Source organism: Perna viridis, chromosome 7 (assembly GCF_037379345.1).
Source record: "Perna viridis isolate PV_CMFRI_1.1 ecotype Kerala chromosome 7, ASM3737934v1, whole genome shotgun sequence".
Classification (NCBI taxonomy): domain Eukaryota; kingdom Metazoa; phylum Mollusca; class Bivalvia; order Mytilida; family Mytilidae; genus Perna; species Perna viridis.
The window spans coordinates 16,910,525-16,936,186 of record NC_142451.1 but is presented as its reverse complement, the minus strand read 5'-3'; the positions used below and the strand labels follow the sequence as shown (position 1 = coordinate 16,936,186).

General features: G+C 32.0%; 2 protein-coding genes across 10 annotated transcripts in view; both read left to right on the top strand.

Moving 5' to 3' along the window:
- Nucleotides 1-25,662, top strand: part of LOC148611566 (signal transducer and activator of transcription 5B-like) — a 79,358-nt gene that overhangs the window by 41,723 nt on the left and 11,973 nt on the right. For 7 of the 9 annotated variants that reach the window (XM_088592231.1, XM_088592235.1, XM_088592228.1 and 4 more), the window contains 11 exons: nt 114-249; nt 1,072-1,113; nt 3,268-3,348; nt 4,153-4,245; nt 4,720-4,737; nt 9,842-9,977; nt 10,438-10,496; nt 11,521-11,615; nt 12,118-12,263; nt 12,600-12,755; nt 13,860-13,923. In XM_088592231.1, coding sequence (XP_088448357.1) covers nt 114-249; nt 1,072-1,113; nt 3,268-3,348; nt 4,153-4,245; nt 4,720-4,737; nt 9,842-9,977; nt 10,438-10,496; nt 11,521-11,615; nt 12,118-12,263; nt 12,600-12,755; nt 13,860-13,923 — 1,026 coding nt within the window. The remainder of the gene's footprint in view (nt 1-113; nt 250-1,071; nt 1,114-3,267; nt 3,349-4,152; nt 4,246-4,719; nt 4,738-9,841; nt 9,978-10,437; nt 10,497-11,520; nt 11,616-12,117; nt 12,264-12,599; nt 12,756-13,859; nt 13,924-25,662) is intronic. The other 2 variants (XM_088592229.1, XM_088592232.1) reach the window with 1 other exon arrangement.
- On the top strand, nt 18,315-24,717 carry LOC148611567 (trace amine-associated receptor 13c-like). The gene has a single exon (XM_088592227.1). The coding sequence runs from the start codon at nt 21,736-21,738 to the stop codon at nt 22,738-22,740; it is 1,005 nt and encodes a 334-aa protein (XP_088448353.1). The 5' UTR covers nt 18,315-21,735; the 3' UTR covers nt 22,741-24,717.

Sequence of the window (25,662 nt, the reverse complement as noted above, 5' to 3'; positions counted from 1 at the left end):
TACAACCTTATAATGCTATCAGCAACATATCCCTCAATAAAGCCTCTCTTGCTTACATCCTCATCCTCTCATTGGTTACACCTGCCTAATACTAAATCAATTTCAATTTGTAGTGAGGAACAAGCCCGGGGACTGCTGAAGAATGATGTGAAGGCTAAAGATGCCAACAGTGGAGACATTCTGAATAAAGAAGGGACCATGGAATACCATGAACAAAAAGGGGAACTTAGTATTCAGTTCAGAAACATGGTAAATATTTTGTGCTGAAGTGTGAGTTTAAAAAGACACATTTCCTACACTATCAGTCTAAGGTCTGATAAAATGGAATGCTCAGTCTAACCCAAAGATATTCTAAAAGGTCCTGTGTATTACAACAATGTAACAGAAATCTTAGCCTGTCAGATATGTGTCCTGCACAGATCCTCCAGAATCAGGACTAGACCTTATTTTATCAGATAGGTCTGATGAATTAAACAAACTCAGATTTACTGTCATTTTTACTAAAAATTGTTACTGTTACCACTTGGAAACTGGTACTGAATTAAAAGTTTGTGCCTGACTATCAAAGTTAGGGCACATAAATATTTACTTTTGTGTGTTTGTCTGTCTGTCCATCAAATCTTAGGTTTATGTTTATTTTAAGTATTTTCTCCAACAATATAGTCCAATAATCATCAAACTTTACCAATGTCACATATACTTATGTTCAAAATAGTACATTGATACCTGCTCTGAACTACCAACTCTGAATTAACTGGCAACCAGCCGTAACCTTACATCATTTGGGAGTCTATTTTTATCAGTTTTACTCTCTGTAAACTGAACCAACCTTTCAGTTCTATAGGTGTCTTGTTCAGATACGTTTCAGTATATTTTTCTGTAACCCTTGCAACAAATATGGTTGGTAATAATTTATCTTTTTTAAGGAGATTCTTATTCCATAAATTTTATAGGAGATATATTCCTTTGAATTCAAATTTTATTTTGTTACATGTAAATGTCAATGTAGGGGAATTTGATATATAAGCATGCTGTGCCCATTAACTTAAATTATTTCTTTTATTTTTACAGCAATTGAAGAAAATCAAACGAGCAGATAAAAAAGGAACTGAAGTAAGGAATTTAAAACTGTATGATTAATACCTGTTAACTTTTGTAACAGTACATTTTAGGAGATTCTCCCCCATTGACACTGTCTCATGTGGGAGATTTTTATGTAAAATGATTTTTTTATACGTAAAAATTCAATTATTTAGTATTTTTCACTAAAAATATATAATTAATATATTGCCTTGTAAAATGAGTGTTGATGCTTCATTATCTCCCTTTACCAGTTAACCCTTTTGGGATTAGGTGCTGGAGATATTTTTTGTTTTGACCACCCCCAATGGTCAAAACAAAAAATATCTCCAATGCCGAATCCCAAAAGGGATTACCTTTACCAGTAGAAAATACATGTAAAAGTCTTTTAAAGTCACAAATGAAAAAAAACTTAATAAATTCATATATAAATTCTTAGTCTTTTTTTAAATATTCTGTAGTAATCTTTTGATAAAAATATAGTTGTACATATGTTACATTTTGTAATTAAAGGAGTCTAACATAGTTACCTCCCTTTGTGTTAATGATAATCTCAGATACTGATTTATGAGAATATATTTGTGAAAATAATGTATGTATACTCATTAAAAAAATAAAATCAATATGAAATGGGAATAGTTTTGTATCATTAAAGAACTGTTATCCTAAATTTACAAAATGATTGAAAAAAGTAAACCACTGTAGATATTTATATTATAGCTATTATTTGAAAAGTCAGTAATATGTTTTTAAACACATCTGTGTAAGTTTCATTAAATTTGAATTTCTTTCTGTTTGTCCTCCATGAGGGCTTGGATGATAACAATGATTATGCAATCTAAAGTAACTTAATGGATGTTATTAGTGTAATATATGTTGATAATTCACACTGTGTAATTAATTTGGTAATTTCACCCTCCCACTTTCTCCCACCGAAAGTCACAACTTTGATATCAATCTGCCAATCACAGAATTCAAAATTCTTGTTGAACATATTTATAAATTATGAAGACAATCTATATAATAAGTAGGATAATCAACTGGTTATCGTGAATAACCAAAAAATGATTACTTGTGCCAAGAATGCTTGAGGATTTAACTTGCACGTGGAACAAGTTCCGCACACTTGTTAAATCTGGATGTTCTTCGGCACTCGTGATAATATTTTGGTTGTTCACTCTTCCCAATTAATTATCCTATTAATATTAGTTTGACATTCTAGAACAGAAACTCAAAAACATGCTGGAGGATTGTTTAAAATCTATTCAAACTCAGTGAAACATTAATAAACAGGATACCAGTTAAAACCAGACATTTTATTGAGTCATACTATGAGTATCCCACTGCTTAAAAAGGGTTTGACAGGTTGAATTGTACCAATTCTGATAATAATCTCACTTAAAGCTGCATTAGCTGCCAAATTTGTTCAGTTTTGATTCTACTGAATTTTGCTGATTCAATGAAATAAGTTTGTAGTAATGCAATTGAAGCAATTAATGTTGATAATACCTACAGAATATTGTGAAAACAACGTATTTTTTAATCAGAGAAGATCGATAGGTCTGATCTAATTATTTTTCGCCATTACTTCCGAAGATTGCCGACAGGACATTCACCAGGGTTAAAATACTTTAACCTTGGCAAAAAAATAACAATAACGGATACACAGGTAAGCATGTGTCTTGTTTTCATTTCATTTCATCTATATCTTGATTAGTTTTCAAATAAATAATGACCATATTTGAGCCGCATTATATCATAATACGTAAATTTCAAAAGGATCCTTGTGTTATATTTGAACTTTTTTCTTTTAAGGCTTGGGTCTGTTGATCTTCCTTGGTGTTTAATGACCACTTTCGCTTTGCAATCAGATTTTTTTTTTAAAGAAGCGGCCCTTGCAGCACATGCGTGGATTAAGGTCACCAGAAGTCACATGCATATTAACTTATCTAGGTCGATTTTTTGTCTTGCAAGACAATAAATACATGTATATAGATACCTATTTCATGTATTTAATGCATTTTATTTGTGGATATCAAATGAAATTGTACAAGAAGTGTACTATTTAGTAATTCGAAGTTAAGGTATATTTCAAAAGAAACAAAAATTTACGAAAATGACAGCTAATGCAGCTTTAAAAAAATATTCTGTCATGTTATTATTTATTTTTCCTTTTATGTATTGTAGGCTGTTACGGAAGAAAAATTCTGCATACTTTTCCAATCTGATTTCCAGCTAGGAAATGGAGAGTTGATGTTCCAAGTGTGGGTAAATATCTCGTTCATTTCTATGCAGATATGAAAGAATTTTTTTTAGTTTTTCATCAAGTTTTTCAAAGTAACCAGGTGTAGACCAATTTACACTTTATGGACAGGAAGTTATCTATGAACACAGTCCAGTGTTGAATATGTAGTGAAAGATCAAGGGGTTAGATGGGCCAGGGGCTGGAATTAATTTTGGGCATAAATTAGCAAATAATTGTCTGGAAATCACTCCTTCCAAAATCATTGGATCTGACCTGTTATGCAAGTGTTCCCTAATGCACATCTCTTTAGTAATATGCTCCTGAAGAAATCTAAGTGGACGATTAAAAAATTTGATTAAAAATTTAGGATCTAATATTCTGTGGTTAACTTCTTTAAGATGGAAGAAAAGGAGTTTCTGGCCCATGAATTTTCTCCCATTTGCTGTTATATCATGGCATCACAATTGAATGTGAAAAGTTCTGTAGTTCCATGTCTCTGAGACTTATTAAACTTTTGTTTTTTTTAGGAACTACTGTAAACATATTAATTGTCGCAGTGGCTAATTTTTCGCGGATTCTGTCAAGTGAACATATTCGTGGTGTAAAAAAAAATGACTGGTTATATAGTGTTAAAAATCAATTTGGCGTGTACTATTTTCATGGTTTTCTGTCCACCGCCAAAATAGTGAAAATTAGTACACCGCAAAAAGTTAGTATGTTTACAGTATTTGAGATTTCACCTGATACATATTATTCAAATGATAATAATCTGTCTTTCTTTTTCACAGAAGTTTTCTTCATCACTGGTATGTTTTTTTATATTTCAGACATTGTCACTGCCAGTTGTTGTAACAGTCCATGGCAACCAGGAATGTAATGCCTTAGCAACAGTGCTGTGGGATAATCAGTTTGCTGAGCCGGTATTTATCTTGCTTTTTCTTTTAAATGATAATATTTCAATATAAGTCCGAGCATAAACTTGAATATTATCGGACATGACTATTCAAAACTTTGATTTGGAAAAAGAATAATTTCTGATATGCTCAGCTTTAGATGTCTTTATTACTATGAAAAGTATGTAACAATTTATCAGAAAGATGTTTATAACATTTCTTTACTACTTTCCCGGAAGATAATAGAATACCATAAAGTTTCAATGAAATAAGTTGATTCTAACTGTTGATAATTGTTGCATGCATGCGAAAGTAACTTCGTCTCCTCATTCTTAAAGAACATGTGTTTGATTCATATTCATTTTGTTCTATGGAAACTTTTTCATCATTTTCTTTAGTATAATAAAATTTTGAGAGTTGGGGATACAGATATAGCAATGTACTAAATCCATTATTGTCAATGATCATTTACATACAGCATATTAACTTCTTGACTTTTAGGTGTATCAGAATTATAGAGTAAGAATGATTTATGTGTCAATCACTGGGGTCTGAAAGGCTACTCCCTGAAATAACTGTCTCAATCACTTCTCCCTAAAATAACTGTCTCAATCAATGGGGTCTGAAAGGCTGCTCCCCAAAATAATCTTCATAGAATACTAATATCAGTATTATTTGCTACCAAACAACATTTTGCACGAACTGTCTGATTAAAATAATCTTATTTCATACCTAACAAAAATTAAGAACTTATAAAATTTGGATTGTATCTCAGTCTGTTGGGTTGTGCTTCAAGTTTATGTTAAGTGTCTAATTTTTCAATGAAGATCTTGATACACCCACCACGAAATGAAGTAAACATACCCGTTAGTTTAGTTTTAAGAATTCTTTTTTATTGGTTATGACAAAAACAATAGCGACCAGATCATTAGTAGCTAGATGGCACATTTTGTTCTATTGGATGTACTGTTTTTTAAGACCATGCTACATTGTTGATTGGGGGCATTTTGTCTCTTCAAATGATAGCATATTCCCAAATTAAGGATGGATTTGGATAAACTTTGAAACAGGGACTGTGAAGCACTTAACATTTTCTGGCAGAATGATATCTAACCAAGTTTTTACAGGTACAAATTAAAGTTTTTTTTACCACACAATTTTGTTGTTACTTAACTTTCAACACTCAAGACTATCAAAACATGCACTGATAGGAGAGAACTGATAAAAAATTCTTTTCATGTAGTCAATAACAGAATAGTTCTCAGCTAGGAGCATACACAAAAAGATAAAATGAAATTAGACCCATTTTTTGAAAATGAAAAAACAAAAACTTATATTGGTGGGAAAATTTCAATGTTTTATGATATTGTCAGACATGTAGCTTAAGATGTCCAACCATACAAAAGATGAAATATCAGACCTCTTCTTAACAAGTGGATGTTATATTGGAATCATGTTGTCCATCCAACCCTCAACCACTATTCTGTCTGTCTCACTGAATTTCATTGTAAATATCTCCCAATTTGATGGATTAATTTCAATTTGGTATTTGGCTTTAGACAGATGAGGCATTGGTGATACGCTATTTTGGATGATGTTTCAACTTCCTGTTTTGTGGAAATATAAGGAAAATTTTGGTCTAAAAAATCTGAAATGCCACTGGATGGATTTATTTCATATTTGGTATGTTGCTGTATATGATGACACACATGTTGAATGCAATTTCGTTTCTGTCCAATGACAACTTCTTGTTTTTTGGGTCCAATGAGTGTGGGTATACCTAGCATGACAAACATGAAATGTTGTGTTTATATTTATCATATGCAAGCACTACAACTATCAGAGAAATAAAGAACGATTTTAAATAGCTTATGTGTTGAGCTATGGTGTGGTTGATATATGTAGACTTGAAGGGTTTAGACATTGAATCAGCATACCTATGGATGTATAGAACCTTCTCAGGCCCCAGGAATTTTTGTTTTGTTACAACCATAACTGCATGCTATGCAATGCATATTCCGTTTATTAATATTGTAGAGAATGCATGATACACGTTACCAAAATGAAGATAGTAATATTATTAAGGTTTTTATAGGAGCAGTGCATGTTACATGATATTGTACATGATGTAGATATATGCATGTTGGTTGCAAGGGCTTTGAGGAAAAAGATTACATGCCATAATAAAATGGACCATTGCTAAGCCTCTATCCCAGACTCGACATTGTTGTCCCTTTATTATACATATAACAAATTTTTTACACTTTGTTGTTGCATATATTACATTCATGCATGTAATATTGGCTGTATATACTAACAAATTGTGTAATTTGCAAAATTGTAGTAAAGTTATATATGCGACAGAAGTTCTAATCTACTGGTGTCATATATTTTGCCTCCTGTGAAATATTGACTCAAGGATACAATTTGATATTTTAACCCCTCTCCCAATACATGGGGTAGATTTATCACAAGATGGAGGTTAAAATATTGCAGCATGTGTTAATTTATTATAAGGGGGAGGTTAGAATATTGCAGCAGTTAAAAATCACGTGCAAATTAAATCAGTGAAAATGTGAGGAATGTTAAGTAATAATTTATATCTAGTCAAAAAGTTTATGTTGTTGTTATTCTCCATGTATAAATTACTGGCATGTCAGTGTTACAATTTTTTTTGTAACTTGTTGATGAGTTACAGATCCAATTTAATAGGTATCCAGTAATTTCTTTTGAAGAGAATGATTGTCCTTGGTATAAGGAATGTTTTTATTATTTTTTTAATGGCTGAGTATATGTTCAGGAACTATATGATGTTATTTTACTTAAAATTTTGATGAAGTTGTTTGGTAGAAGTCAATGTACTGCCATAGAAATACTATTAGAATAATAGCCATGTTGTCATAGGTTCTTGGGGACAGGACTGAGTCTCTCTCTGCCCCCCTTTTTTTGGTTGAATTTTACAAGAAGAATGTTTGGCGGGGGGTAAATGTTATTTTCTAAACAATTTTCTCAGAAACTACTTATTCTCAGCAGATACTGAATTTTTATCTGTCCCCATGTGCCTATGCTATGTAAAAATGGATTACATATATTTATTTTGCATCTTTCCACTGATAATGGTCTCAACCTGTAACAGTCTTTTTGGCACCTTTCATTTTCCTTTGTGATATAATAATGTTTAAGGAATCTTAACACTACTGAGATTGTTAGACAGAAGGGTCAAGTTCTAATAAGGCTCTACCAAGTTAAGTAGCTCTCCTAATAAGAATCATGCAAAGTGTGATATATGGTTGGAAAGCCTACATATTGTTATTTTTTATATTTTGTTTAAAATTTTATAAATAACAAAAATTTCATATAGCTTTTCATAGTTAAAAATTATATAGAATGTACTGTAGAATTCAAAATTTAGGGAGATAACTCTTTTAATGACACTAAAATTCAATAGAAACTGTTTGATTTTCAATGTGGATTATCTCCTAAGAGCAGAGTGATTGCAATGAATTGCATTGCATCATATAGACCTATAAAGCAACTTAATAACAAAAATAAAAATGTATACCGATAGTCTTTTTTGGGGTGTATCACAAATTACATGCATGATTCTTTCAAAGACTACTATTTAAGAAAACATTAAAATCTTAACCAAGAGAGTCAGGGATTTTCTAAATTTACATATTTTTGTGGTGTGCTTTTCCCCCTCACTTTTTAGACAAGTTATTTGATATATAACTATGACAATTGAGAACACCCTGCTTGCAGCTAATCTTTTGTATTTTTAAGACTCCATGAAATTTTGACATCACAAACATCTCTTTTTGGTGATGGAAGAAAATCTCCAATAGTTAAAGATAGAAATATCCTTGGTTCAAAAGTGAAAAAAAATAATTACTGATTTAAGACCTGTATAAAATCATAAAAACAATGAGAACTACAATAAAAGATCATGGCTTAAACCTTAGCAATAGACCATTTTGTCCTAACTGTGAGATACTCCATGAGCATGTATTGAGCATGTGTTGAGCATGCTCAGTACACGCTTCCATAAAGAAAATCCTTTTGTTCTACCCAAGCCATATCTGGCAGAAGTGTATATTGAGCATGCTCATCAACTTAACACAAATTTGTCTATAACCCTATTTTGTAATCAGATTTTATTTTGAGAATAGATGGCAGATATTTATCATATTTTGATCTATTTTAATTATATATTTTATGGTTCAATTTGATGGGACATTTTTCCAGACACGAATTATCTCAGTTGTCAAAGAGAAAAGGCTTTTGTTAGTATAAATTATAAATCCTTACTATCAAAGTAGTATTATTCTGTATTCCTCATGTCTGTACGTCTGTCTTTAGAAACAGATTTTTTCATTAGTTTCTACTAGAAGCAATAATTTCTGGTTAATTCAAATGTATCGGTATATACTGTACTTTTGTATTTATGGTTGGTAGGATTTTTCTGATTATGTGGATAATTTTAGCTTTTTAATTGGGTGGATATTTTTTTCTTTAGGATATGACTTTTCTGTTTTCTGATGGGATGGATAGTTTAAGCTTTAGGATATGACTTTTCTGATGGGGTGGATAATTTCAGCTTTTTAATTGGGTGGATATTTTTCTCTTTAGGATATGACTTTTCTGTTTTCTGATGGGATGGAAAGTTTTAGCTATAGGATATGACTTTTCTGATGGGGTGGATAGTTTTACCTTTAGCAAAAACCAATTGGAAAAAAAATTGTGATTAGGTATTGTGGTTGAATTTTGACAGGGGTCCTATATTCATAAACTGACACAGGAATCCTGATATTTTATGGATGAATTTATTTTTGCTAAATTAATGAATCAATTGAGTAGCAATATATTAATAGCCTTATTTTGTGTTTTATTTTTTTTATTTTTAAACTGTTACTGGTCAAGAGGTACTTCTTGCCAATACATTTTTCATCATCTCCTTTACACAAAGTTCTTGCTCAAATTCTGAGATCAGTTATACTGTAGATTATGGTAATTGTTGTCTGAAAATATAGCCATCACATAAAAATTTTACCTGAGAAATGAAATTTAGATAAGGACATTGGTGAGAATAGCATCAGTCATGAAAATAGCAAGATCTGCTGTTTGACCGTTATACTTAATTTTAATTACAAAACAAAAGCAGTAAATTGTAACATTGTTGTGTTTACTATTTATGATTAGGCCAAAGAAAAAATTATCTGTTTAAGGTTACTCTGTCTACCCTAGGAAATTTTATTGGTATTTTTTATATATATAAAATGCAGCTAAAATATCAATTTTTTAGTTGAGCACTATTAAAGTCAAGAAATCCTCCCATAAGTGTTTATCTGAAATAAAAAAAAAATAAAATGATTTTATCTATTTACCTACCCTATTTTTTCATCATTTGTAACCTTAAACAGTTTTTTTTTGGTCTCAGGTGTAGAACAGCACAGACTCCAGTGAGCCTTATTGGTTTGTGGAAAAAAAATTAAACTTAAGATTTAACGATTGAATTTAACTCAATGATATGTATACTCTGTAATGAATGTGGTACTCAGAAAGTCTGTATCCCATTATAAGATAGTTGTCTTTGATTTATGATAATTTTGCTGATGATTTTCAGGGCAGAACACCATTTCAGGTACCTAATCAGGTATCATGGTCTGCAATGGCCCAGCTCTTGAACACGAAGTTTCATTCAATGACAGGACGAGGTCTCACTCAAGACAACCTTAACTACCTTGCATCTAAAGTGTTTAGTAAGTCAACTTTAAAATTTTGTAGGGATATAGGCATCTTCAATTCACAGTAGTCAATTTAATGAAATATTCTGTGATAGTTGTTTTCACTTTAAAGAGGTAGACCTAGGGTAAGGGACATAACTCATGAAATCAGTGATATGTTTGTATCATATTCAATTTCACCAAAGCCTCTCAAGCTTTTGTTTGAAGCAGAATAAAATGAATCCAAGTGAATTAGATGCTTCATAAGATTGATGTAAAATACTGAATACAAACGTTCCACTGATTTTTAAGAGTTGGGTCCCTTACACTAGGTCTACATCCTTAAGAGAGGCAGTGATTGATACATTATCATATTAGCTAAACTTTAAAAGATTTCAAGAAATGATTTTGATAAAAGTCAATTATACTATAAGGAGAATTACTTTAACATAATCATGTTTTTCTATGATAATGATGTAATTTTTTTATTTACAAGATGGTAAACCATCAGATGACTACACAAACCACAACATCAATTGGGCATTATTTAACAAGGTAGGTAATGCTAAATGTATCCTACTTTTGGTGGGAGTTTCTCAATACTTCATAAAAAATTCTACAATTCCCACCTACATGCCCATGTTAAAGCAGTAGGTTTGGCAACATTCGGGAATTTCTGTTGTCTTTTTTTCTATAATTTGGTTTAAAATTGTAAAAACAATTGCTTCAACTCTTGTCGAAACAAATTGATCACGAACCTGTGATAAAGGCAATTAATTTACTATGATTGTAATATAGGGCAACATTGCATGTCATTTTGCAGGGTACAGGTGCCACAAGAAAATGGTCTTAAATTCAAATACGGTCTGCTAAACATTAAACTTGTTGCAGAAACAAAACCACAGCAAATCTCCCAGATTGAGAATTTTTTTAGAAGGAGATCTTTCACTTTAGCTTTAGAATGTTTGAAGGTCAACATCTATGTAAATCTATGTCTAAACATCCTTAGCAGAGTCTTACAATTCCTTTATGAAGATATCATCTGTAATTTACTGTAATTTTAAGCTCTAAATTTTGCAATATATCACAAAAAAATGACAATTTCAATAAAACTGGTACTTACTATTACATGTGATAGTGCTGACAAGCCCACAGTGAGCTCTTCAAATTGAATTGTTGTGAAGATTCAGAACTAGTAAATTATACCTCACTGAAAATGTGGCTGGTGCTTGGCAGGATATATGGTTTATTATACTCCTGCATTAAAAGCAGACAGTATACATAGTGTCTGTTATTCCATTTGTTTGTTCATCCATTCGTCTGATTGCACCATTTTGTAGCAGTTTTCTGTGCAACAACTTATGACAGTCACTTGGTATTTTGCTTTATATACCAGTAGACATACCATATTGTAGGATTGGATATCAGTCTTGAGTGACTTCAGATCCCTGTTTGACCTTATGGCTTCTAGGTTTGTGAGATGGGTGTCTTTTAGTGAGCTTAATTTGCTCACAGTCTTTTTAATTTTTACCCAGTTTTAGTCCATGTGTTGAAGTTCTGGAACTATACATTTTTTAAGGATACATTACCTGGGAGAAACTTCACATTTTGGGAATGGTTCTTTGCTGTGATGAGGCTAACCAAAGACCAACTGAAAAAACTCTGGATGGATGGGTAAGACACAGCATGTTTAAATATCTGATTAAATGTTTCAATTTATTTTTGTGGAGGAAATTGGGAAGTTACTAAGCTGATTTATGCACACATTGTGAGGATATTAAAATCTTTTATCATTGTGAGATTGAAACAAAATCAGGGATGTTAAAACTGAAAAGACCTGAAACCAAGTTAGGGATGTCAAAAATCTGTAAAGACCTGAAACCCGGTCAGGGATGTTAAAAAACCTTTAAAGACCTGAAGCAATGTCAGGGATGCTTAAAAACCTGTAAATAGAATTGATATTAACCTGTGTTGCTTTTGTTTTCAGCCACTTGAAACTTGACCCTTTTTCTGAATTATCACTGAAGTAATTTTTAGACATAATTTTAGGTAGATGTATATTTTTAATATTAGCTTTCTGAGTTTCCTGCTTCTGAATACTCAAACTTTTTTTGTCTTCATAACTCAGAAACTGTTAATTCATGATAAAAATGAAAAGTTTTAATTGTGTTTACAGAACCATCATAGGGTTTATCAGTAAACAGCAAGCCCAGGAATGGCTGATGACTAAACCTACAGGTACATTCTTGTGTAGATTCTCTGATTCTGAGGCTGGGGGAGTCACAATAGCCTGGTCAGCTGAAGACCACACCAAAATACCAGGTATGGAAACTCTCTATATAGCCATGTTATTTTATTTTTCCTTCTCAATTGAATGTAGCCTGTTTTGTTTTGGGTTTATGAACTTTTTTATCATGATGCCATAAAACAATAGCTTTTTTGTTCTCTGTTGTTCTGTAAGTAAGGATTTTAACAAAGCCAATGTTTTAACCTGCTATTTATAATAGCCACATGTCACATGCTTATTGTTAAAACATTATTGGAATAGACTTATCTACTGGTTGGTATGACACTATTTTTATATTTGCACTTGCATTTTAAATACTAATTGCCAAAAAAAGATTAGTGGCTAATTAAAGATTCTTTTTTTCCAAATAGGTGAAAGACAGGTATGGAACCTGGCACCATATGGTACCAAAGAAATCAGCATTCGTACTCTTGCTGATAGAATTAAAGATCTACCACAACTGACCCTGCTTTACCCAGATATACCAAAGGAAAAAGCCTTCAGTAAACACTACTCATCTGATACATGTAAGTAGAGTGTGCTCATCTGTTACATGTATGTAGAGTGTGCTCATCTGATACTTGTAAGTAGAGTGTGCTCATCTGTTACATGTATGTAGAGTGTGCTCATCTGATACTTGTAAGTAGAGTGTGCTCATCTGATACATGTATGTAGAGTGTGCTCATCTGATACTTGTAAGTAGAGTGTGCTCATCTGATACATGTAAATAGAGTGTGCTCATTTGATAATTGTAAGAACTGTACTAGTCTATTACATGAATATAACTTAAATGTATTCATCTGATGCATGTGAGTAAAACTCAACTGTATTCACCTGATACATGTGAGTATAACTGGTACTCATCTGAGACATACAAGTATAACTCAAATGTACTCATCTGATTCATGCAAATAAAACTCAACTGTATTCATTTGATGTATGTAAGTTTAAACCAGACTGTATGCATTTAATACATGTAAGTACAATTCAGCTTGCATCATTTATTATATGCTAATAGGACTAAGACTGTTCTCATCTGATAAATGTAAATGTAACTCAGTTTATACTCCTCTGATTGAAAATTTCTCTTATTTGGCCAAAAAAAACCCAAAGTTCCTAAAATAAGAAAAAAATCATCGTTAACTTGTACACATTTACTCAGTAGTGGATTTATAAAATGTTTCATGCTTGATTAATGAAATTCCTAGGTTTTGCCATACATGTTAACTACTATATATTATATAAATACTGAATTAATACTTTAAAAATGCTTTTACATGAAAACATAAGACAATGTCGATGGGGGGATCTCCCACATGAGACAGTGACAGTTGGGGAGAGAATCTCCTACATGAGATAGTGTCAGTGAGGGATGAATCTCCCACATGAGACAGTGTCAGTGGGGGAAAATCTTTCACATGATCTGTTCCAAAGGTCAACAGGTATGGTTTTGCTTGAAATTTGTTTACTTCAGATATAAAGTTAAAACTCTGGAATCCCTGAAACTATATCTTCTGTTCACTGCATTTTACTGATAATTACTCCCACAAATAGTCTGTAGAGAAACCATAATCCACTGCTCCTTAGGTATGAAAGACAGCTATGTATAGAATGTCTCTTCTCTATTGCAGTACAAGATATGAAGGACCCTGAGGGCTATATCAAAACCCACCTTATCAATACTATCACCAGTCCGTAAGTACAAATCTTATACTCTGTATGGCATCATAATGGCTCAATTCAGCTTATTAAAAAGGGGAGAGTTATCGTGCTTCTGTACAGGTCTCACTCACCACTTCTAGGTCATATGGCTTTACCTTTCTGCACCACCAAGCCTACATTTGGTCTAGGTTCATGCACTTATAGGTCTATTCCCGTGTGTGCATAATGTTTATGATAGATGATCATGAGAAGTCCAAATAAATTTAAGAAAGTGTACCTTTAGAAGAATTTTATTTGCCATTAATTATAGAATTTTTTGAATGACTATACTGTTGTACTCTGAATAATTTGCTTTTATACTGTCAGACAGCAGAAAAAGCAAAAGTGTGGTATTCTATAGAACTTACTCAAAAAACGAGAATAGGTATGATGTATATGTTAACAACCCCACTGGAATAAAAATGCCAGCATTTTTTTGAAAAAAAAAATACTACTATTGTTCTACTACATAAATACTTGTTTTGCAATGATAAGTAATTTTTAAGAATCATTTGTCCTAGGAATTCTATGATTATGAAAATGCCCTTGTAAATATATAATGTAATAGATTTGTAAAAAAATCCATGAATAATGCTGTCTGATTAAAATCAAACCCTAAATTTAATGTTATGGTATCTCAGTCTGGCAGTTATTTCTGAAGGATCAACTTCTGATAACCTTTCTTTGTCCAATAAATTATTGAATTTGTGTTTCTTGGTCCTGCACCAGTCCTCGATACAGGTACATGCACTTCAGTTCTATATTAAAGATATTGTCTAAAAGGAGCAGATGTAAATAGGACTCTAATTTTTAATACATTTCAAAGGTCACTATAGGATGACCCATAATAGAGGTACATCAGACAATGACAATATGCCATTGATTTTTGTGACTGTCTTTAATGTAGTTAAGCGTGTGTAGCAACATCGTTACAGTTAGTAATATAGTTAACTTTAGGGAATAAAGTTGGTCGTCTTGATATATATTGCAGCGAATTATATAGTTAACTTCAGGAAATATTGTTGGTCTTCCCTGGTTTTTATCATTTCAAAGATATTTTAGTCTATGTTTAAGAGAAAGTTAAAATCTCTTTGTCAATTGTTCAGTTAAACATCTATGACATTTAATCAGGCAATGGTCATTTAATCAAGAAAAGGCCAACTCTATTCCCTGAAGAGAACTATATAACTCGCTGTAATTCTTTTTTTTTGGTTTATGGATTTCACCATAGATGTACAAATGTTTAAAATATATAAGATGACAATGACAATGGCAATAATACATAAATGCAGAAATAATCTGCCATGTCTAACATGTTTGTAACTAAGTCCTAGTCTGTATTAATGCAGAAATAATCTGCCATGTCTAACATGTTTGTAACTAAGTCCTAGTCTGTATTAATGCAGAAATAATCTGCCATTATCAGTGTCCAACATGTTTGTAACTAAGTTCTAGTCTGTATTTTTTTAAGGGGAACATATTCCTTGGAAATTGTAATACGAAAGTTTTTCATTGTGAAGGCTTTACCCTTGTTTATAAAGATTTCACCTTTTTTATTTTATGAAATAGTTCTATGTAGCCGTCATTAAGATCTGTTTCTAGTTAATATTTTAAGTGTTTCCTTGAAACTGTTTTCTGTGTGAAACCTTCAGTGTGACATTGAAAAACATGATTCTTTTGTGCCAATTTGTTACTGGTGCTAAAATATTTTCATTTCAATTAACATTTGAAATTTACCATGTTAAATTGAAAGTGTAGGGGTATGCAAGAAAATGTTTGTCCTTAATCAAAATAATTTAAAATAAAAGAATAAAATCCTATTTTTGCAGAGGTTGGACCTTAAGTTATTCCTAATGACAGTACTTTAAAATAAGTATTTTTAGTTTGTGATAAGATTAATGTCATTTGGTATCAGTGTTATAATACTGGTATATAATGGCCAATTCACGACAGCATTACAATGACAATTACTGTTAGAAAATAATCTTCCATATAATGTTCCCTTAGACTGGAGTGTGACCTGACTTCCCTTAAAATATCAATCATGATAGGACACACTTCACATTGCTGAGCATGTGCTTCACTTCTGTCAATTATTGAAAAATTTTCATATACATGTATAGTGAAACAAGTCTCAACCTAACCCTGAATAATCTGAAAACTTGTCTATACCAGACCCTGAATAATCTGAAAACTCGTCTAAAACAGACCCTGAATAATCTGAAAACCTGTCTAAACCTAACCCTGAATAATCTGAAAACTTGTCTAAAACAGACCCTGAATAATCTGAAAACTCGTCTAAAACAGACCCTGAATAATCTGAAAACTTGTCTAAAACAGACTGAATAATCTGAAAACTCGTCTAAACCAAACCCTGAATAATCAGAAAACCTGTCTAAACCTAACCCTGAATAATCTGAAAACTTGTCTATACCAGACCCTGAATAATCTGAAAACCTGTCTAAAACAGACCCTGAATAATCTGAAAACTTTTCTAAACCAAACCCTGAATAGTTTGAAAACCTGTCTAAACCTAACCCTGAATAGTCTGAAAACCTGTCTAAAACAGACCCTGAATAGTCTGAAAACCTGTCTAAAACAGACTGAATAATCTTAAAACTTGTCTAAAACACCCTGAATAATCTGAAAACCTGTCTAAACCAAATCCTGAATAATCTGAAAACTTGTCTAAAGCAGACACTTTTTAATCTGTTTATAATAGACTTTATGTATTTTTAACATACAATGTAGGTAGTCAAACTCGGACTGGCACAAAAAAAAATCCGGAAATATACAAACTTCAATTGCTGGAACTCTTGTTAACGCTAACATATTTCAATGTTGCCTTGGAGTTTGAGCCGTCGAGGTTTGACTATAAGTAGACTAAACATGTCTGAACTAAACCAATATATAAGTCCTAAGGAGGCTTGGTTCATTCAGGTTTCACTGTACATGTGTAATTGTCACAATTTTCATCAGTTATAAGTGATAATTGGAATAATTTTATTACCTTTCAACCATTGGAGATTCTCTACAATAGACACTGTCTCTTGTAGGAGATGTTTTATGTGAAAATTGAACTATTTAGTACTTTTCACAGAAAATGTACTAGTAGTAATTTTAACCAAAAACTTCCAACAAATCTTACATGTTTATGGGGGAAATTCTAAATTTTTCATTAATAAAGTTAATGTGGGAGGGTTAACAGGTAGACAATTTGTCAATATTTATAATTTATATTTGTCTTGTTAAGAATTATAAATTCTTACATGGACTACATGACAAAAATAATACTAACATAAGATACAACAAAATTGATAACATTGTCACAAATAATTACTTGTACTAATGACATAGATATAAATTGGAGCAATTACTGTCCTTGAAGACATGACAGAATGATAATGAGAGTTAGCTTCTCCCAGGAAGTCATTATTGATGCATCTAAGTGTGTATTTGACAAGTGCTGATTGTAATTCACAGGTTGAGAAAGATCAGCACATGTTCTACCATGCGAGTTTATAGTTGCTGTATGTTAGGGATTTTTTGGTTGGATATTTTATAACCCTATTCATTAACTTGGACCATATATGTTCGTTGATTCTGTGAAAATAAGTTATACCCTTGCTCCATTTAAAAAAAAAGTATTCTTTTTTTCCACTGTCTGTCAGTCTGTCTGAAATGAATACTTGTGTAGCATTATTAGGTTTATGATTTTCCAGGATAAAAACACAATATGTTACAAGTTCATCAGAAGAAACTTTTCCACTATTTCTGAACACTACACAAGATGAAGTTTATATGTAATGCCTTTAATATGACTCAATATTTTTCCAAATCAGTGAATATGCTTCTGACAACTATTCAGCATAATAATATTCTATCATTGCTGCAAATAAAGTTAGATCTAGTCTTCAAGTATGTAGAAGATTTGAGGGACTTCTTTTTGGCCTTGAAAGATGATAAGAAATAAATTTGCATTTAAGAGATTTTGCTTTTGCAGTGCTGAAAGTATTGAGAAACATGAAATATGTAAAGCATGTTCCATTTAACACACTTATTAGTCAAATTATACATAATTTCATTCATTGTTATGATTTATGAATAGGAATTGAAGAGCAGTAATTTTAACAAAGTAAAATTGGTGAGAATTCAAATTGATCAAAGTGTCTATTTTAGAAAATTTTATGTACATCTTGGAATTATTTTTTGAAGTTGAAATTAGTTTAATTTTAATGAAACTACTGTGTAGGAATAAATAGAATAAATACTGTTAAAATATATTTATTAAATGTAATTACAAGTTAATTTTTGGGCAGGTTTAAGAATTTATGAAAAAGTTTAAATGAAACAAAAAGTTTGTAAATGTGTGTGAAGTATGATCCTCCCAAGTCAGGGTTTTGAGTCCACCCATGCTCTCTCAAACCCCTGACATCACTCAGTCATTTTTAGCGGGTATCGTCCAGCCAATTACGATTGGTTGCTTCTCCGGGTGCAAAGCACCAATGAAAATTGATTTAACATAAAATGTCTGTGGAAAGGTAAACAATAGTACGAGGTAATGGACGATCCGATATAGTAACTGAAAGTTGTATGATGTCACAAATGATATAATATGAGCAAAAATGATAACTATAGATTCCGTTTAGAGTCTTTACTGAAAAAAATGACGTTATGTGTAGCCACTTTGTAAGTTATATCAAAGAGTTTCTATTACAAGTGATTTGATTGGATTTTGGATCCGGGTTTAAATTTAAGTAACTCACTAGATGGCACTGAATGATACCCGCAAATATGAGTCAGTGATGTCAGGGGCTTGAGGGAGCGAGGGTGGACTCAAAACCCTGACTTAGGAGGATGGTGAAGTATGGGAAGTCAGACAGTGAAAGTACTGAAACATTATGAACTAGTTGTGATGTCTTGCTCTTACAAGTAGTAGGCAGTCATTTAAGTAGCAGTCTTTATAAAGATCAGACAGGAGGTGATTCATGCATGTCACAAACCCACCAAAGTAACTTTTATTTCTTGTTCAGAAACAGCTATAGACCACATAACCAGTCTTAGTTTTTTGTTTGGGTGTTGAGCTTTTGAGATAAAATTTATATAGATTGTACATGAAATTAGCATTTTGCAAGAGTTATCGTTCTTGATCTGGTTTGATTTGGTTGTTTTTAGTGGGAGATTGAGGTGCAGTTTTCTAAAAAATACAGATATAAATACAGAAAGAACTATTGTCATTTAGAAATATAGCATATGTACACCAAAAAAAAGCATCATTTGTTCAGGGAGTTTTTCTACAGCATGAATCTCCTTGCCATAAGTAGTGGCTGAATTTTATATGGACTGGTACTTGATACCATCTTACTTCAACCTTGGTGCACTTTTGCATCATGATACACATATTATAGAAAATATGGATTTTTTTTACAGTTATTTTATAGTAAGTTTTTGTAGTTCTACCTTCTAAATTTTAGTTAGAGTTATTGTTCTTATTTTGTGATTCACACATTTTTATGATTTCCTGATTCACTTTCCAAAATATTTAGTGTGGAAGGGAACATCATCAGTTTTATATATCTCTGTATATCAGCGTTTGGATTGATGGATAAGCTATGAAAACATTCCATTTTATTTTTCTACAGTTAAGTGTTAGTATTCAGTTTTGTTTTCTATATTAGCTCTCCTAGCCTGAAGGTCCATGTGATCTAATGGCAGCTCTCCTAGCCTGAAGGTCCATGTGATCTAATGGCAGCTCTCCTAGCCTGAAGGTCCATGTGGGCTAATGCCTGCTCTCCTAGCCTAAAGGTCCATGTGAGCTAATGCCATCACTTGGCATTTGTATACCTGTATTCTGCCTAGGACTGTTTTTTTATATTTCAAACTAGAAATAGCACTGGTATAAGAATTTGAGATCTGTAAATCTGTGGAGCCATATTGGTATTATTGCCCTTTATGGAAGTTTTTTTTCTTTATTTTATATTATAACTTCAAAATATTTCTTCTCTTGTGAAACTGCTGGACAAAATTCAATGAAAGTTGATATGATTGTTCCTTAAGTGTGAGCATTAGGAATTTTTTATCCAATAAAAAAATGACTACTTTAACAAAAAATTGGAATGCGACTCATTAAGCCTGGTGGGCTGTTCAGGCTTTTAGTTTATAGTTCTTTTATGTAATTAAATTTTATATGGAATTCTAATGATGATTAAAGTTTTTTCACCTGAAGCAGAAAATATCCAAGTAAAGTGTGAGTCTCTGATTGATTCCATTTTTTCATGTCTACTCCCTCTCTGTCCTGAAACCTAAGATCCATGTCTACTCCATCCATCTGATCCTTGACTTCTCCCTTTCTCTCCTGAAACATTGGATTCATGCCTACCCCATCTGTCCATTGAAACCTTTGATCCATGGTTACTTTTAATGCTTGGCTACCTCTTCTCTCCTCTGAAACTTTGGATCCATGCCTCATCACTCTCTTCCCTAAAACTTTGGATCCATAACTATACTCTTTCTCCCCTGAAATCTTGGATCTATGCCTATTCCCTTTCTCCCCTGTAAAATTGGATCCATGCCTACTTCATCTCTCCCCTGAACTGTTGGATCCATGTCTACCTCTTCTCATCTTGAAAACTTTGATATTTGCCTACCTCCTTTTTCCCTGGAATGTTTTGATGCATTAGTTTTTTTACTGGACATGCTTATATAGTTTCAGTTTTATTATATCAAATGCTGGACATGTCACCTTAGACAGTAAGATCATTGTTTGACCAATTTTCTCTTATTGACGTGAAAAATGGCTTATGACTGCTATTAGCAGGACAATTTACAGTTTGGCCAATGATAGTAGCTCCTGTAATTGAAGCAATATAAATATGATGTAGCTGATATGGAGCTATGTGGGAGATATTGGAATCAGGAAATTGTTAATGATACTTTAGATAGAACTTACAAAACAAAGACTTGAATGTTTGTTACCAAAGAAAAAATATATACCACATATTGGGATTTATACTTCATAGGAACCTGAGAAATATCAATTCTTTGGAAATGGTTCTTGCTATAATGCCAAAAGAAAGCCAATTATCAGGAAAGTCTTAGAAATGAGACCAAGATTATTAAGTTTCCGTCAGTTTTGCGATATCTTTGGACTTAATTTGTTTACAGGCTGATAACCGAGATTATCCTAACCAGCCACTACTAAGAATCTTTATACATGATCTTGAAGTAGTAAAGGTATTTTCAGGACAAAACATTATTAGTTTTTTAATAGATACTAGCTCAATTTGACATCTGTTATGAACTTTGCTAAAATACCAGTTGGAGCAAATTTTAATATATTTATTGAAATATTAATGATGCTAGCATATTAACTTATAACCAAAGACAACTGTATTACAAGTCTGATACATACTTTTCTCTAGAGTTTAATTTCACAAAACATGCTTATATTTTGATATGGGATTCAAAGCTATGGAATATTTGTTGACATTGATGGACAAAGGAAATAAATGTTTTTTATGAAAGGCTTATAAGTGAAAAGTCTATACACAGAACACTGACAATTTAATGGAAATAAGAAAGAGCAAATTTATAGATATTATCTCATTAATGAATTGGTTGAAAGTTTCCAGTTATGTATATAAACTACTGATGAACTTGTCTGGGATGTTCTAATAAATTGGTTAATGGTCAACAATATTACTTGTGTAACTCTTCATAATATTGAATTTCACTCTTGGGAGATTATATATAACTTATCAGCTTGTCTTCAAACATTGAAGTTTTCCTGACAAACAGTACAGAACAATGGCCGAGTTTGTTATGTATAGAGACAATTCCAGTACAATGGAACAACTCACTCTGAGACAAATACCAAGCAGACAGAGAGTTGATAAACTTTTTGTAACTATTGCTACTGTTTACTTAGTAATTGCTGATATTTTTATTGTTTTGGGAAATTCTTGGGTAATTTGGATCATTATTTCTAAGTTACGTAAAAGTATGTATCTATTGTCCTCTCTGGTTCTGTCAGATTTATTAATGGGACTTTTGTCGATACCTTTGTATTTGCTTTGGTTACATCAGCCCGATCTTTTTGTTTCTAAAATAATTTGTTATGGTACCTTGATGACATCACTATTTTTGTCAACAGCATCTATTTTGAATATAGTTGCCATGACAATGGAACGTTACATAGCAATCTGTTACCCTTTATTTCACAAGTCTTTTGTCAGATGTCATTTTAGAACTGTCATTTTGATGTCAGTATGCTTGGTTTGGTCAGTGAGTTTTGCTGTATCCGCTTCATCAATGATTTTTATGAAAGATGTTTTTTCTGTTTGTTCCTACTACAACATGTATGATAGGAATTTTTTGTTTTGGGCAATTGTGGTCGGAGTATTTAGCCCGTTTTGTCTCCTATTGGCTATGTACATTAGAATGTTTCTTTCTGTAAAGAAATCTTTCAAGCGGGAGGTGGGAAGGACACGATTAAGTAGCACATCTTCAGAAATGAGACAAAAAGCAATCAACAAATCAAAGCGGAAAATGTTGACAACCTTGTGTTTAGTATTAGCTAGTTTTATTTTGTGCTGGTTTCCATTCTTTATAACAATATTTTTACGCTTAGTTTGTAGATGGTGTGAACTGGCCCTTTTAGCCTATGAAATAATACTCCTATTAGGTATGACCAATTCTTTACTTAATCCTATCATTTACTGCCTAAGACACCAGACATTTGTACAGATCAGTGGTAGGATGGCTACAAGGCAAAATTTGATTAACTCCCCAGAAGTCAGTAGTGAAAGATAAAAGCTTTTGTGAAAATTGTATGAAAGAGAATAACTGTATGATTTTAAGGGGAGAGTTGGGTTGGGGGTTGATTCATAATTCATTGATGTGTAAAAGAGATGCCCTAGACCGTAGCACATTTTCAATGAGGGGCACTGGTATGCTCTGCTCAGTTTTTTTACTAGTTTTAAGTATGAATGGACTTCATTCAGTTATTGAAAGTTATTGCCCCTAACACACTAATTTTAAATCTCTCTTTGAATAGTGATCTACTGTATAATATATGGCACATTTAGGTTAGTCTTGAAATTGCCTATTGATTAATTTTCTAGCTTTTACAGATATTTCAATAAGTATAAACTGGAAGGACCATAAACTTTGCATGTAAGTCCCTCATTTTTGTGGGGAGACATTGTGCTTCTGCCCTGTCCATCTGTCCCTCTGTCTGACCTTCACACTTTTTTAAGCACAACTCCTTAAAACTACTTACCGAATTTCGTAAAACTTTGCAGGAAGTTAAGACATGATTTGTTACTGTGTGTATTACCAGGAATTTATGATCCATGAAATTTTGTTGGAGTAATTCACCTTTGACCTTAGGATGGGGGAGTCATGTTTTCAGAGACAAAAACATAATGCACATATAGTAATGTCACATTTCATTGGAAACATATAATTTTTTTTTTGGTCATCAGATATCATTCCATATGTTGGCAATGTTAAGGCATCTTTTGGCTTGTGCTACATTACTGAATTTTTAGTTGTAATAAGACTATGATCTTTTATTATCATTTTTTCAGAGCCTTTTTTGTCTTTTATAACCGAAAACAAACAAAAACAAATGTAAACAAAAGAAGAGGAAACAACAAAGAAAACATTTCCTAGAATACTTCATTTGTTACACATGTCTAAGTTGGATATTGCATTGAAAAGTCTTCATATACATTTGATAAATTTGAATGAAAAACAAACAAAATTAAAACATCAAAATTGGAATTGCAAGTAGGAAACTATGCCAAATCTTAACCCTGTCATGAAGAAGGCATAAGAGTATTACAGTTACAATGACAACACACTATTGTTAGAATAGAGTTATAGTTGACAGACAAATATCTTCTTTGTCAAAAATTTCTTTTTATCATTGATAACACTTTATTTTGTTAATTGGATTAGAATTACAGTCATTATGAACAAACACTGGTTCAAAATTTCATTAATCATGGCTCATTGACAGAACCAGCAATTTTCAACTTTATTAAGTTCGGTACCTGCTTTCTGTTTGTCATCAGTATAGCTCTATACTGTCATATAAGTCCAGATGAACTGACAAATCGAATGTCATTTTGTTTCGATAGTGACGGTTAGTGATAGCAGTAGTCCTGTCAGTTGCTTCATTGGAGGTGTGAAATGTCTTGGCTCCATAATTATTTACACCATTAGATTGGAAATAATCCATTACCGATGTCAACAAGAAAACAAATTGTTATCAAATAAGGACTTTATCTTTATCTTATTGTCTGTTATAAGTGTATCATTTTAAGTTGATAATGTTGCATGACTTGTCATGATATTTCCTCTTTGATTCATCAAATGTTCTTAAAGAAGCTTCTATATTTGGTATGACAATTAATTTGTACATCTGCTAAGAGTTTGCTTGTATAATGGTATTAGATTTTTCTTGTATAATGGTATTATTTTCCTCAGGCACAGATCCAAGCAAGGAGGGGCATGCCGGGAGAACACCCTCCTTCTAAAATTGAAAAAAAAATTTATATTTATTTTTTCATGAAACCTTGATTTTTTACTAATTCTACCCCTCAAATTGTTTTGCCTTGCTCATTATTTAATTCTATTCACCCCCCCCCCATCCTGGATCACTTCTTGAAGGTAGTTAGAAAATTTGTTTGAAATGATGTTGATGGTGGTGACATAACTTTTTCTCATGGAAATTTTAAATACTCTCTTGGTAATTAAAGAATTGGTTGGAATTTTTATGTATTTTTCATCCTTCAGTTTTATTTTGATACATGATTCCATTACTTTCATTAATAAAGTTTGATATGGTAAATATATGTACATATTTTATTAATATATGTTCAGTTACACTAAACTAATGATATTTTGTTATTGTTGCATTTTTTACTCATGTTAACCTATGATTTCTCTTGTTTTAAATTAATAAAACCAGTAAAATTTGTATTTTTTTTGTTTCTCATTATTATCAAAAGAATTTTTAGAAAAAAAAAGAAGGAGCTGCATGCTATTTTTTTATAGAAAAAAGGGTGATTGGGGACGACAGTTAATAATTTCTTTGTTTTGATGAGTGGCTTATAGTGGCCCTACCAAGTGGCAGGTACTGAATTTAGCTAAATTTAGGTGTATGTTTTTAATTTTTGGTAGGCAGCAAGTTATGTATAAAATACTTAATTGTTCCTTTGGAAAGCTAAAAGAATACTAACCTTAAAAGTAAAAGTTTATTATGGTACATCATATTTATTTTAAAATAATGATACAAATTTATTTGATCAATATTTTGAGATCATTCAGTGTTCTAGGATTTTGAAAATTATAGGTTTCCCAAGGGAAAACTCCAAATAAAGATTAACTTTCCCACAGATAAAGTCTGCTTTCCAAACTTAACAAACCCTTAAATAATTTGAGTTTTCTCAAAGGGAAAGTAAAACATAACATACAACTTCCCCAGGTCAAAATTGCACTTGCCACAGGTGACAGGAAAGTGGAATCCTAGAACACACTGATTCCTATTACATCCTTAATAAAGATTGATTGATTGATTGACTAGGTTTTACACCCGAGCAGCAATATTTCAGCTATATTCAGGCGATGAACATGAAATGATGATGAAAAATGGGATGGGACACAAGGTTAACAGGCTCGACAAATTTTGATTGCCACAAGATAAAAGGGAGGGATGGGTAGGGT